Below are 13,616 nucleotides of genomic sequence, written 5' to 3' on the forward strand. Positions count from 1 at the left end.
TCCATAACAATCTTGAAAATGTGAAACCACACCATTTCCTTGTAGCATGGCTAACATGAGAAAAGCACATTTTTCTTAAGTGGATGCCATCCAGTACAGTCAAGGGAGAACATCAAACCATTAGCCAACTATAATCTAGAACGTTTTGCTAAATCTCTAAGTATTATGCTGAAATTTACTTTAACAGGGTTTAGATTTGTGTAAAAGGCTTTGGCGTTGGTTGCAATGTGACCGTAGTGCTTGACTAAAGTATGTTCCTGTGGCTCCGATACGGAGAAGTAAGCAAGTGCTCCAATCCCTGGCTCAGTGTCACTCACCTGCACAGTGGTAAATCGGAGGCATCCAGTGCATTCCTCGTGCCTCATTTAAGAGAATGGGATGGAGCAGGGTTAAGGGCCACATCAGCCACTGCACAACAAAAGAGAAGGAAAGTGTGACTTCAGGTATTTACTCGCAAAAAGGAGTTTCTTGCAGATAGGAACTTTGCTACAGACCAAAAGAAGTGTGTAATAATTTTTGAGAGGTTTACAGTATGGAATAATAAAAGGAGAGTCAGTGTTGTGCAATATGCATGCACTTGCTGGAATCTGCAGTGTAGATCCCCTGTGACTGACTGGAAATGGTAGCAAGGTCCAAGTGTTATCAATATATTCCACAACAGTATGTATAATGGCAAACCTAATACAAAACATGACTCCCTCATTAACAGAGCATGATATGCAACCATAACACAAACATAAAACAGGTACGTATGGGCCAGCATGAAGGGCTTATTTTTCCAAAAGAGAAGTGCTTGAAGCACATTCTTTAGTGAGAGTTTTTTTCATTAACTTTATCTAAGTTTATAGAAGAATTATTTTAAGGGATGTCTGTAATTTTTACACATTTCAAATGTTGCCAATTGTACACATCTGAGCTGCACATTTGAATATGTAACTATAAATACACTGCATTTTTCTGGGTTAAAAGTAAAGTAGAAAGTGTGATAAAACAATTAAAATTAATATGTAATAATGGCATTAGTTATGGCATGTTACATGAGGCTATTAGGTGGACACCACTGGGAAATAGCAAAAAAAATATATATTGTGAAAAATGAAAAATATAGAACTCGTATCTTTAATGGTTAGCATGGCAATTTCCTTTAGCATACATCAGTCAGTGCAAAGGGCTCTCTGATTTTGAGTCTGCTGAACTCAACCTGCTTTGGAATATGTATGCGCATATGGCAGTGCATATGTGGCCCAGCCGCACGTGTGTGGAGCAGGGTGGATCCCGGGCCCGGAGCTGTGTGTGCTTGTGCTGGACGTGACTAGATGGTGGGGAGAGAGGCCCCTGCAAGGTGGATCCCACGCCTACACTAAGATCCCAGGGAGCAATTTCACATTGCACATTGTCTATGATACAGCACTGGAATCGTGTGTGTGTGTGTGTGTGTGTGTGTGTGTGTGTGTGTGTGTGTGTGTGTGTGTATGTGTGTGTGTGTGCGTGTGCTTGCATGCTGGGCTCATTCTTCTTGGTTCTTCTCACCCCGGCCTGTCATGCCTCTGCCATGCTGGAGATGTAGGAGTTTTGACAGCTGTGTTTGAATCGCTGTGATGTCGATCTATAGGAAAAGGGTGTGTGTGTGTGTGTGTGTGTGTGTGTGTGTATGCATTATGTGTTAATGTGTGTAATCATGCATTTGAGTATCAGGTGTATGTTGGTATGAACTTAAACAACATAAACAAGAGATAAAACAATTAATATAATTTATTTTAATTGGCTGTTCGTCATGAATAAATGTATTAAAAAAATGAACAAGCAGCATTCGGCTGAGGTAAAGAGTGCGTGTGTGTATGTCAGTTGGCAGGGTGGAGTATTGGGGTAACTGTACTGCATAGTGTCCTGATCAGCACTGCCGTGCTTTGGGAGTCTGGCAGGAATGTGGTGTGGGTGGGGGCGAGTGGGCAGGTCAGCCCTATCTGATGGCGGGGGCCCACAGCCAGCCTGGCCACAAGTCTCAGCTGATCCCACGGCTTCCTGCCACAGGCAGCAGCAAACACACGGGCTGGAGGCGTGGGCCATCCTTAGCACACCCTTCACTACCTGGCCTGCAGGAGGAAGTTGTCTTCAGGAAAGGGCCGTACTGGGGATCCTAGCTCACCTTGTGGCTGCCAGATGTCAGGTTGGGAGTAAAGGAAGCAAAGGGCTAGTAAAGTGGCTTGTGGCCAGGTCAGTGGAATTGATTTGAGCTGGAATGAGCAAACACAAGAATTGGTCTTTTGTGCGTCGCATGTAATATATCATGCTTTATTATTTTCCTTGGCTGACGACATGCTCTCTCACAGCTGTGAAGTGAAGTGTATTAATTGGGTCCAAAGAGTTCATGGAAGAGCAAGGTGAATCACTCTTACTGCATGCCAGATGTATATGAACCAAACTAGCCATGTTCCTGCTGCGTTACGGTAATGACATCCTGTGTGTTCTGATACCAGGAATATCACAGAGCTCTAATGACTTCATGCGAAGTAGTAAAGTACTCACACTTCCATAAGCAGTTTATTGTATGTACCTTTACTCCATCTTACTAGCTAAGCACTGCAATCTTATCAGTTGAGCAGTGATATAGGGGTATATGAGGACACAATGCAGCCCCTTCCCTCTTGGCTAGAAAGTTTACCAACAACAGCACACCTGTGCTAAGTTCTGTAAAGGAGAACTCATAATTTAACTGACCTTGGCAGTAGTACAGAACCCTAATCCACTATTATCATTTGGTTAACCTGCCAATGCTGAGGTTTCCCATAAGGAGCTGATTGTGCTCAGGCAGCCCTTCGGATGGGAAAGAAAGAAAACTGCAGTCTTTTCCTGGGCACTTATTTGTGTTACTTTTTTCCTGCTGTTTACCAGGACGGTCATAACTCGAGCTTACTCTCTCATGGTAGGATCAGGAAGCAGTTCTCTTCTCTCCCCCTTTAGTTTGACTAAGACGCTCATAAAAACACAGGACATCCTGTGGACTTTTAATGACACGGCACAGATTGTAATCAAATGAGTCAAAAAAGCATTCCCAGTCATGCTATCCAATAAGCACGTGGAGACGAGCGCTTTTATTTTTCATTTATCATCTACACAACCTTAGTAGAATGACTGGCCTCAAGGGCATTTGACTAGTCTGATGCACAAATCTGAGCATAATCACTGGAGTTCAGAGCAGGCCTCCATCATCCAGTCTCCCAAAATGACCAATCCAATAATCAGGCAAATTAGCTCATGTCCAATTAATGCAGTTTAGAGCCTGTTGATGGGGGAATTTGAAAGAGCAATAGAACTCTCAGACATTTTGGTGTTATCCTGCCACCAGGTGGTTGGTCTTTGCTATAGCTAATGAATATATAACATGGTTGTACGTTTTAGACTGTCTAAATAGTGCACTAACATCTTGAAAACAGCCATGCATGCTGAATCAAAGAGGAGAAACATTTTCCCACAGTCAGAGGAAAGGTTGACAGTGTTTGACTGGCAAATCTTTTCTTGTTCCCTACTGATGTTTTGAACTGCGTGGATATAATTCATTTGAAAGTCATGGTGGTTTGGGGATCCATAAAACACTGTATATTTTTGCTAGGAATTATGATGGGCTGTGAAAAGGGCTGTTCACATACACTCTGGATTATTACATTTGCTGCTGCTTTAATCCTGTTCTTTCCTTCATGGTTCCTTTCATTATTGCCTTTGTACATGAATATATATGAAAAGGATTTTAGCAAGTGACTTACATGATGCATATAAATATTTTGCTTCACTAAAAGATAAGGGTGTGTGGTACAGTATTATTTTAGTAGTTATACATTTCCAGGTATGAACCTTAAAAAAGATTGACGAATTGTGTAGGGATTTAAAATTAGATATTGTCATAAAACAGCAGACAGATTATGATTTTTGGCCATAATATGCCAGAGTAAGATGATACCTGATGTTATTTCCTTTGTGCCATCTTCAGTATCCATCCAGTTTCATTTGTTAGTCTCATGTTCATCTACATTTCTTAATTTCTAACAGTGAATTTGAGATTAGATTAAATGTACAGTGGGTGATTTCCTTGATTACCCACCATGTTCTCAACACATGGTTGTACATAACACATAGGAACATAAGTGGCCGATTGACATAAAGTCTTGACATTAAGTCTTAATAATCTATTGCTTATTCATGTGCTGAGTATAGTTCATTTTGGTTTGAATGGCTTGCATAACACCTGATTCCATACCATCTTTTGGCCCCAGCAGTTGCTGTGATACGTGGGTCATGCACTCTCCCTCCCTCCTGCCGCTGCGCCCTTTAGACATGATTAACTATATTCTGCTTTTTTCCCACTCTCCTCTGCAGCATCTCCCCCTCGGCTGGAGCCCAAACCCCTCTTACTGCTCCTCTCTCACTGCTCTGAGATGTGCTCAGCTCCAGCAGCTGGGGATATGGGCATGCGAGTGAAGTTTGTGGGCCGTTTAGTGGCCATGAGTTCTGAGCTGCTGGGTCGTTTTGTGCTGGAGAGTGGTGGACTACACAGGCTGACGGGGGCTCTGGCTGTGATCAGGGCTGTAAAATCCAGGTGGAGAGGGCGAGATCCTGTAAGATGAAACCCCGCACTCTGTCCATATCAGCGCATGACTCCGCCGAGACAAGAGAGAAGAAGCAGGCAGTAAATCCGCTGGAGCTCACTGATAGCGCTGTTTGCACAGCCACTGCCACTTCCTTTGATCAAATCGCTAGGGGAGCAGGGGGTCGTGTGTCGCTGCCAAAGGTCAGCTATATATTACACTCCTAAAAGTGATTACTGAAATTCTTAACTGAAACCATTCTGCTGCCAGGGTGTGCCAGAAGCCCCCGCGGCGGAGTCTGGGCCGCTCGGGGGCCTCTCTGCAGCCTCGTGCGCTGCGCAAATCCCTCACCGCTTGTGTTTTCTATCATCAGTGGAGGGCCCTGAGAACAGCTCCCAAAGAAACACGCGCTATCCGATTGCAGCATCCGTGGGTAAGCGCTGGGAGGGTCCGCAGCTCAGGCCTCCAAGACAGGAAATATAAATGTATGCCGCACTTCAAAGGGAGGAACTGCAAATTAAGGCGAGCCGAGGAACAAGACAGCAAGTGCCTTAGCATCAGCAACAGTATAACCAATGTCTGGCTTGGGTTTCTTCTGGGTGCTGCATGGGCCTCTCCGGCAGATTGCTGACTTTGAGCTGCCCTGTAGGTTTCACACTTAAAAAACAGCTCATTGAAAAGTTGGAGATTGAGTAAACGACAGTCTCAGTTGAGTCATGAAGGTGCAAACGCCACCCGTGCAGATTATATTGACTGTAGTACACACAGCATCTATAAAGCAGTGGAAAGTATGACTCCTTTATAGAGGAACTGAGAACTATTAGTGATTAGAGGATGGTGTGGGTCACAAGGTGAGAGCATGGCCTTAAGGTGTGGAAACCCCAGACAGCTACACAAACCCTCCAACTTCATTTATTTCAGAGAAAGCACTTTCCATAAAAACAAATCTGTACTTCTTCAGTAAGCCTCCATAGCTGTAGCAGAGTTAAGATAGCGGTATATTAGACTAATGTGAAGAGGAATGTGAAGTCATGCTCAATGAAACTTAATACACATTTGCTGATCATTACCTAAGATTGCCTTGTGTTAACTTTGGCAGACCTCCGCTTGGCTTGTAAATTAAAAGGGATGATGTATTTCCTCTTATTTGTTATTTGCACTTAGCTACTGAGAGAGAGAGAGAGAGAGAGAGAGAGAGAGAGAGAGAGAGAGAGAGAGAGAGAGAGAGAGAGAGAGAGAGAGAGAGAGAGAGAGAGATTCTGTGAGACCTGCTGGAGCATGCCAGAAATAACAGAGCAAACCTTGCTCCAGAGCCTCATTAGCTGGTGGAAAACAGTTCCCAGGAGTCACAACAGGGTGTAAATATATATTTTAAACTTCTCAGACCTGAGAAAGTGTCTTGCCAAATTTTCCTCCTCTCTGACATGCAGAGAAAGAAAGAGCCTATAAACTATAGGCTCAAAACCCATGCTGCACATCTTGTAGAGTTTGTTGTTGTATTTTAAAGTGACTTAATATTTTTTTGCCTAAAATTTTAAACAGCATGTGTATTTCAGCATATTTAGACTGAAATCAGACTTAAATATTAGCCTTCATTTCAATGTTATTTATGGTAGTCATTGTGCAAAACAAAAACCCTATCTATGGGTATTGATACAGGGGAACATTTGTAATTGTTACAAATAATTGCAAACAAAAGCCTCACAGTTAACAAACAAACAAACAAACATGCAAAAGCAAAAAAAAAGGCTGAAAAGCAAAACCTGTCATGAACAGCATTTCCCCTCTGCCTCCTTCATTTCAGTCCTTGGTGCTGTCAAATCGTAGTCAGTTCTCCATTCATCCTAATATATTTTTAGAACAGTTAACTGAAACTTATAGTGTGTGTCCTTTAAAAAATTCCTATTTTGTAAATCAGGTTTAAGCCACGCAAAACGAGTAATAAGGGGTCCTGACCAATCAGAAACTCGGTTATGAAATCTATCATGAAATCTACCTGAAGCAAAGCCTACTCTCATTGGTCTTCTGAATTTCATATACAACCTTTCTTTTTGTTACACAATAAAAGGGAACACATTTCAGACACTATTCTTTATCAACAGCATGATTGGAATTTGGAGTAATAGTATGTAAGCCTATGCTTTCAGTGAACTATCAAGATATCAAATAATAAAATCAATCAAAAAGAAAAAAGAGAAAATTCTAGGTCATTGCTGCTGCAAAGGAATAGAAGTACTGTCAACCCATTTATTACTATAGTATAATTTATATAAATAAATAATGAATGAATTCCATCTAATTGCTGTAGATGAAGCAAATATACTATGATAATGCAAAGTAATGATGATTGGAAAATGCCTTTCTGTTCTACAGTAGCCAGGTGAACAGTTAGGTTACTTCCTACTCAGATGTCATAAGAAGCCATGTGGTCAACCATTTAAGCTGTACAGGGCTAATTTATGGCCTAGTCCTACTGCAGGAGATCTACTACTGAGCAGAGCCAAGTATCTAGTAGAGGGGAACCGACTGCTACTCATGAAGCTCTTCCTTTCAGTTTTAACCCTGTACAAGAGTTCTAGGAGAAGGGTTGAACACCCCTGGGCAAGCTAATAAAAGCTAACATACGACTGCAATAGAGCAGGTGAACATGATGAGTGTCCTCAGTGTCGAGTCAAAACAAATGTGAAATTCTAACTCTTAACTTTCTAACTATGAATTCACTGATCACCTAATGTCTGCTTGACCCCATCCCTTCAGAGGAACCCCCCCCCCCCCCCCCCCCCATCACATCTATAATAAACAGCTCTATGACACTGGGTCATGTGCCAGTGGCCTTCAGTAGGAGTGGGGCACTACTCTCAACCCTCTGACTTCAGCAACTATTGAATGGTATCTCCTTCGTTTCCTCTCTAAAAAAAAAAAACTCTGCAACATGCTGTTAACATTCAGTTGTCTCTCCTTACCTAGAACAGACTCCAGGGTTTCTACAGTCCTTGTGCCTCTTCTTTTTTCTCTGTATACCGACTATCTAGAAGAGGTAATACTCTTAAATGGCTTGTACCACTATTACCACTAAGACACTGAACAAATCCTCCCTCAGAACACTAGTTAATATTGCAAACGAGAAATGACTAGCTGACATCTCATCATGGATGACAGATCCTGGTAAAACTTTCCCACACCATTATCTGAACATCTTTTGAGAAGGTGTGGTCCTGTACAATGGACTATCATGCCATTCTCTGTTCATGTTGTCATGTTACTAGCATAACTTGTGCATTTAGTTTTGTTCTGTACCTTGGAAGGATTGGCCCTGGTAACTTCAAGATTGGACTACTGCAACTCACTCTTGCTCACTCTAAATCATTCACACCTCATGTACTATGTAATGGAAAGTTATGTGGAAAATTAAATCTACTTGATTTTTCACTTACCCCAAATGGAGTCAATTGGCTTACTTGTTTGGAGTCCAATTTTTGCTTAGTTAGCTGCTAACATTAAAAGTTAACAGCAACCGTTACACCCTTTGTAAGTAAGATATACATGTCTACAAACTTCTCGCAGCCTGGTCAGCCCGTATTCGAGTCACTGTTTCACTCACTGTTATAGCTCACAAATTGACCAGTCTGTTATATCTTTAAGACCTGGATACAGTTTGAGCAGGTTGAGAGGTTTGTGGGCATGTATTTACAAAGGCCCTGTGGGTTGCTGTTAATTTTTGTTAGTTTGTTACCAATACTAGCACTTTGCAACTTTTGTTCTAAAGAAGCAAAATAGATATTCCCAACCTTTATTGACCGATCAACCGCATCTGGGTAAGGGGAAAATAATGTAAATCTGATTTTTAGCAGAAATACTCCTTTACATTTACGGAATTTAGCAGACGCTCTTATCCAGAACGACTTACAAAAGTGCTTTGTCATTTACTCATAAATGTCTTTAAAAGTCTGAGTTGTATTGAAATATTTGCCCTCTGGTTCTGTGAAACGGACATTAGAGGTAACAGAAGCATGTCACAATGCCATAGATAGTTAACATCAAATTTGCTTTGGCAGCAAACGCCAAATCTTAGCCGGTAGATGGTACCTTACACATAGTTAAATGCCTAAAGCGAAATGCTCTAAAGTGTGGTTGTATTTCACCAAAAAGGATTCCGACGACGGGCCTCGCAACAAATGTTTAATAACCATTGCGTGTACAAGGGGAACACGAGAAATGTAATGAAACATATTTATATTTACATACTTTTTGGCGTTAATGTATTCATTTTGAGGTTCACATTTTCTCCACTCGAATCTTGGTTATGGAATTAATTCCCACTACCTGCCCTTACAGCTGAGACGTTTCCTTTGTATAGCCGTAATAAAGTCCCACGTTCAGAAGCACTTTAGCTAATCCATAAGCACTTTAAAGGCACCCGATTGATTACCAGTTTTCCACTTAACATATATATTATTTCAAAAAGAAATCCTGTTACTTATATGTATTTTCTGCATTGTCCAGGGCTCTTGCTAACAACAAAGCACTTCTGAAAGTTTCTGGTTACAGTTACAAATGCTGTAACTGGATGATAGTGAATTTACAAACATAGCACCCCCCCCCCCCCCCCCCCCCATAAAACATTTCACTGTGTAAAGTGGTTAAGTACAAACATAAGCAAACTTTATTGTTGCAAAAACAAAATAATTCAATTGATTTGCTTGCATTTCCTTAGAGACAATATACAATCAGATAAAAAAACAACCAAAACAATTCACATCTAATATGGTGGCATTTCAGTTGGCATAGGGTCATGCATTACATCTCATTCATCATGTAGAATGCTGGGCTAGAAAGGCTCTTATTCTCTGCAGAAGTTCTTTCTTCACACTGTCAGGGACTAGGGCTGAGAAACAGTAAAAGCATTACTCTGATCATCTGCTCATTTCATTTCATATTTGTTTTATTAAATGTATGCCTCTCTATTCTTCCAATAAATAGGTTTCTCTCTTATTGATACATTTCAGGAATGGAAAAGCAGAAGCCTACCTCTTCCTTTAGGTGTAACTCCAGCAACCAAGTCTTCTACAGTAACATTCTCAATCCCCTTTTCTTTGATGACTTCTGTAAAACAGACGTTGCTCTGAGCACTTCTCTTTAATGTACATAACAGTCTGTATTCTAACAACTATAAAACTGGCACCTATAAATAGTCTTCCGCTATACATTGGAATGTTACATTTTGAACTTGTGTCATGTATATGATTTCTTGATTGTAAGTAAATAATGTTATTGTTTGCCTTGAGTTTCTATACACTAGGAGCTTACAAAAAAAAAAATTGCAAAACCAACTACAAGAAAATCGTGTGTGCTAGTAAGGCAAATCTAGCATACCCCGATACACGCCAAACGAGTAGTTCGCCTAGTATTGTACTAGGCTATACAGCCGGAGATAACCAGAAGTCGCTCATGTCGTAACATTTGAATTTAAATTGCTGGATACACGAACGATGTTCTATGAATTATCCACTCCGGACATCATTTGTTCTTGGCATTTTTCCTGGCTCTGAGCTGGCGATTCTGTCCTTACCTTTACAGTGTGCTTTTAACTGATCTCTCCATCCACACTCAATAAGTTTAGCTCTGAGTAATTCCTTCAGCCTGTAACGTAGGTTAAATAAATGAAATGAGAAAATATCTTTCTGGTTCATCTGTAGCTAGCTATCGACTAACTAGTTAGTTTAACTATTATAAGTACTTACCGCTCCCTTTCACCCATCTCAATTAACTTCTGGTTAATTGTGGCCCTCATCTGTAACTCTTTATTCATCACTTGACCTGTTGGAAATAGTCTCGTGTTAGTAATTGCAGAAACTAAGCCATTGGCATCTTAGCTAGATTGCTATCTTAGACAAGCATGTCTTTTATTTTATTTACTAGCTAATAGCTAGCTAGCTAAGCGAGAGACGATGATGAACAATCCAGTCTATCAAGTTTGCAGGTTTAAGTTTGCTCAGCTCTAAATTTTGGTTAGAAGTTTGTTAACAATAATACTCTAATAATTTAGAGTACTAGCTAACTAAGTTAACAATCTAGCTAGCTGTTAGCTTAGCTAAGTCAGGCAACACCAGCTAGCCATGTTTCATGTTAACTGCCCAGTTATTTACAGCACAATACAAACACGTGAAACCAAAGCAAAAGCAGAACGCACAGAACTAGTGTTGTAAGATACATCTAGGTAGCTAACTAGCTACACTGGATAATTGTACAATTTACCAAAGAGGTTTCAAACATTAGCATAATGTTTTCATTAAAAAGATTCCAGAGGATTCCTACTCCGTTTTGTACACTCCCTGAAACAAGCAGACAAGAAAGGTTCCTTCCACGTAGGTTCCCCCGTGCATTAATTGCATACTTTATCAAAAATCGTAGCTATACTAACATACTAAATAATATAGCGAAATAATTCACCATTCGGATTTATATACTTGTTTGATCCCGCAAAGATTACACCTCATGTGTCACACATTATTTCATTTAGAGTACCCAAAATAAGTTGATTTTTTTAGGTCTTGCACTAACAGTAAATGCTCATATAATGGCAACATAATTTGTAGCATGTATATAGTATATAGTATGTGGTTTTGTACACAAGTATGTTTTCATAGTAAAGTAAGTTAGAAACCTTCTATGCCAGATCTACATGTATCACTCGAAATAGGTGCATGCATCACTCGTAATAGGTGATATATGCAAACAGCGTATAACATTACCTGGAACTGTTATACTGGTCGATTCTAGTCTTGGTTAGCCATATCAGTTTATTTCACCGATTGTTCAGAATAATTTGATTTTTCATTTTCAAGCGTCACAGATTGTAACAGTAAATGGCTTAATATCCCCACACGATGGCAGTATTGCCTTAACGGATAAATAAACGGGGAAGGCTCTTCAATGAAGTCTAGCTCTGTTGCCACAAAATAAGTTAATTTACTTTTCTGTTCAAATAAACTGCAAACTATTTTAATCAAAATTCTGAAGTTAAAGATGAAAATTAAACAGGCTAATCCAGACCTTGCATACCCCTACATTGTTCTGCACGGCAGCTTCCAGCACACCTGAGATAGGTATTCTGTGTTCTGCAGTCCATGATTGCTTTGTGCAGGCATGCTGAGAGGAGAAATGGAGCCAAAATTCATGAGGAACTGCGAGACTCTGAAATACTTGGTGTACACATTGACCAGCACTGTTTTTTCCTCTTTTCCTAAGCACTGCATTATTTAGAATCGTCTACATGCAAAGTTCTATATTTAAAGCATTACATGTGACATCTACAACTCTAGTCAACTCTACTCTACTTTTATGAACTCTACTCCAGCTTTAGTCTATTAACTCACTATTGTGCTATCATGTCTAAAATGTCCTGATGTTCCACAGCTCATACAGAGGCAATTTCTAGGTGTGTTATCCATTAATTTATATTTATTTGTTATGAAAACTGGGAAAAATCTGAATTTTCATTTATGCATAGAGAGAAATAACACAGCATAAGGCAATAAAAAGTGCTACCAAAATAACGTAATCTGGAAAACGTATTGTTTAAATTTTCTGCAGCCTCACTGTTCTGTAGCCACAGATTGCCCTAAGCATGTGATTGTCTCTTCAGAGGGACAGGGCAGTGCTTATGCTACCTACCCTTAGTCTGTTATCTTCACTCTAAAGTACCCAAGTGCTGCCATTCAGAAAACTATTGACCTATTTCTTTCCTTGTCAGATGATTTTTTTTTTCCTGTGAAAATTTAATTAATAATGCTTGTTTGGATGTGATGGACATAACAATGTCCAACATATTATTTTCAGATTTTGGCAAATGTATTATAGAAGACAGTCACAAATAAGTGTACAGCCCTAATGGAAGTCCTTGCAAATCTGATTCTTAGTCAAATCTGATTCTTAATAGTTGTAGTTAGAATGCCCATATTTACATCTTCAATTATTATAAAAATGTTTTAGACGTCAGTTGAACCATTAACACCCTCCATATTGTGCTCTTTCCAGAAGATGCTTGTGGTGGACGGTTTGTTCTAGAGTGGAACATGTTGAGTCACATTGTCTCTCCCACACAGGCTGATGTCTGAATCAGCCTGGCATTACAGCTGCTGAGGCACTAATGGAAGCTTCACTAGAACCATTTGGAATGAATTTGGCATGTGCCTTTGTGTTAAAACCAAGGTGTAACAGAAAACGACACCCAAGAAAATGTCAGTCTCAATGCCACACACTTCTGCAAAAGGCAAGGCCAGGCAAGTTTATTTATATAGCACCTTTAATACATTGCAGTCATTCAAAATGCTTTACAAATGAGAAAATAAATAGAAACAGATGTAGCAGAATAGAAATAAAACAAAAATATGTTCAAAATGAATAGAAATTAAAACATTTCTATGCATAAATAAAAGCATTCATTCAATCCCTGAAATAGTCCTATCAACAAAATCTTCTTTAATCCATGAGAGGATAACACAGTCTTCAGGATAACACAGACTTCTCTTAATCCATGAGATGATAACAGTGTTCTCACAATCATAAACAGCAACAAACAGCTAAAGTAACACAGTCATCTCTCAGTCCCTGAGAGAATATCCATCTTCTCCCAATCACGGAGATCATATCAGTTTTTACATGAGTACAAAAGCATAATTAAAAGAAAGTATAAAAATATAAAACAGAATAAAGGCAAAATGAAAACATTGTTTATAAAAGATAACATAAGACAACAAACTGATATTACAATAAAGGTAATAAAATTAGCTTACTCATAGTAAAGTGCATTAAAAATAGAGTACACGTTTTAGAGCTCAGTCACAGATACATGAAAAGAGAAAAATGGATTTAACCTGGATTTAAAATTTCTAGATTTAAGCACAGCTAAGATCTTCCGGCTGTTTGTTCCAGTTAAATGCAGCAAAACAGCTAAATGCTCTGGGCTTGATTAGCTGACCTGGATCTGAGAGACCTACTCGGTTTATATTCTTTAAAACATATCTGAGATGTATT

General features: G+C 39.6%; 1 protein-coding gene across 2 annotated transcripts; it reads right to left on the reverse strand.

Annotated features, from left to right (window-relative positions):
• Positions 1-9,220: 9,220 nt before the first annotated feature.
• On the reverse strand, positions 9,221-10,914 carry eny2 (ENY2 transcription and export complex 2 subunit). 2 transcript variants are annotated; one of them, XM_027024279.2, is made up of 5 exons: positions 10,836-10,914; positions 10,322-10,397; positions 10,150-10,220; positions 9,609-9,683; positions 9,221-9,465 (listed from the first exon to the last, which is right to left on the reverse strand). In XM_027024279.2, the coding sequence occupies exons 2-5, from the start codon at positions 10,387-10,389 to the stop codon at positions 9,392-9,394; spliced, it is 288 nt and encodes a 95-aa protein (XP_026880080.1). In that variant the 5' UTR covers positions 10,390-10,397; positions 10,836-10,914; the 3' UTR covers positions 9,221-9,391. The 2 variants fall into 2 exon arrangements, with proteins under 2 accessions (XP_026880080.1, XP_026880081.1); XM_027024280.1 differs by having other exon boundaries at positions 10,771-10,862.
• Positions 10,915-13,616: the final 2,702 nt, after the last annotated feature.

This window comes from Electrophorus electricus, chromosome 10 (assembly GCF_013358815.1).
Source record: "Electrophorus electricus isolate fEleEle1 chromosome 10, fEleEle1.pri, whole genome shotgun sequence".
NCBI classification, from domain to species: domain Eukaryota; kingdom Metazoa; phylum Chordata; class Actinopteri; order Gymnotiformes; family Gymnotidae; genus Electrophorus; species Electrophorus electricus.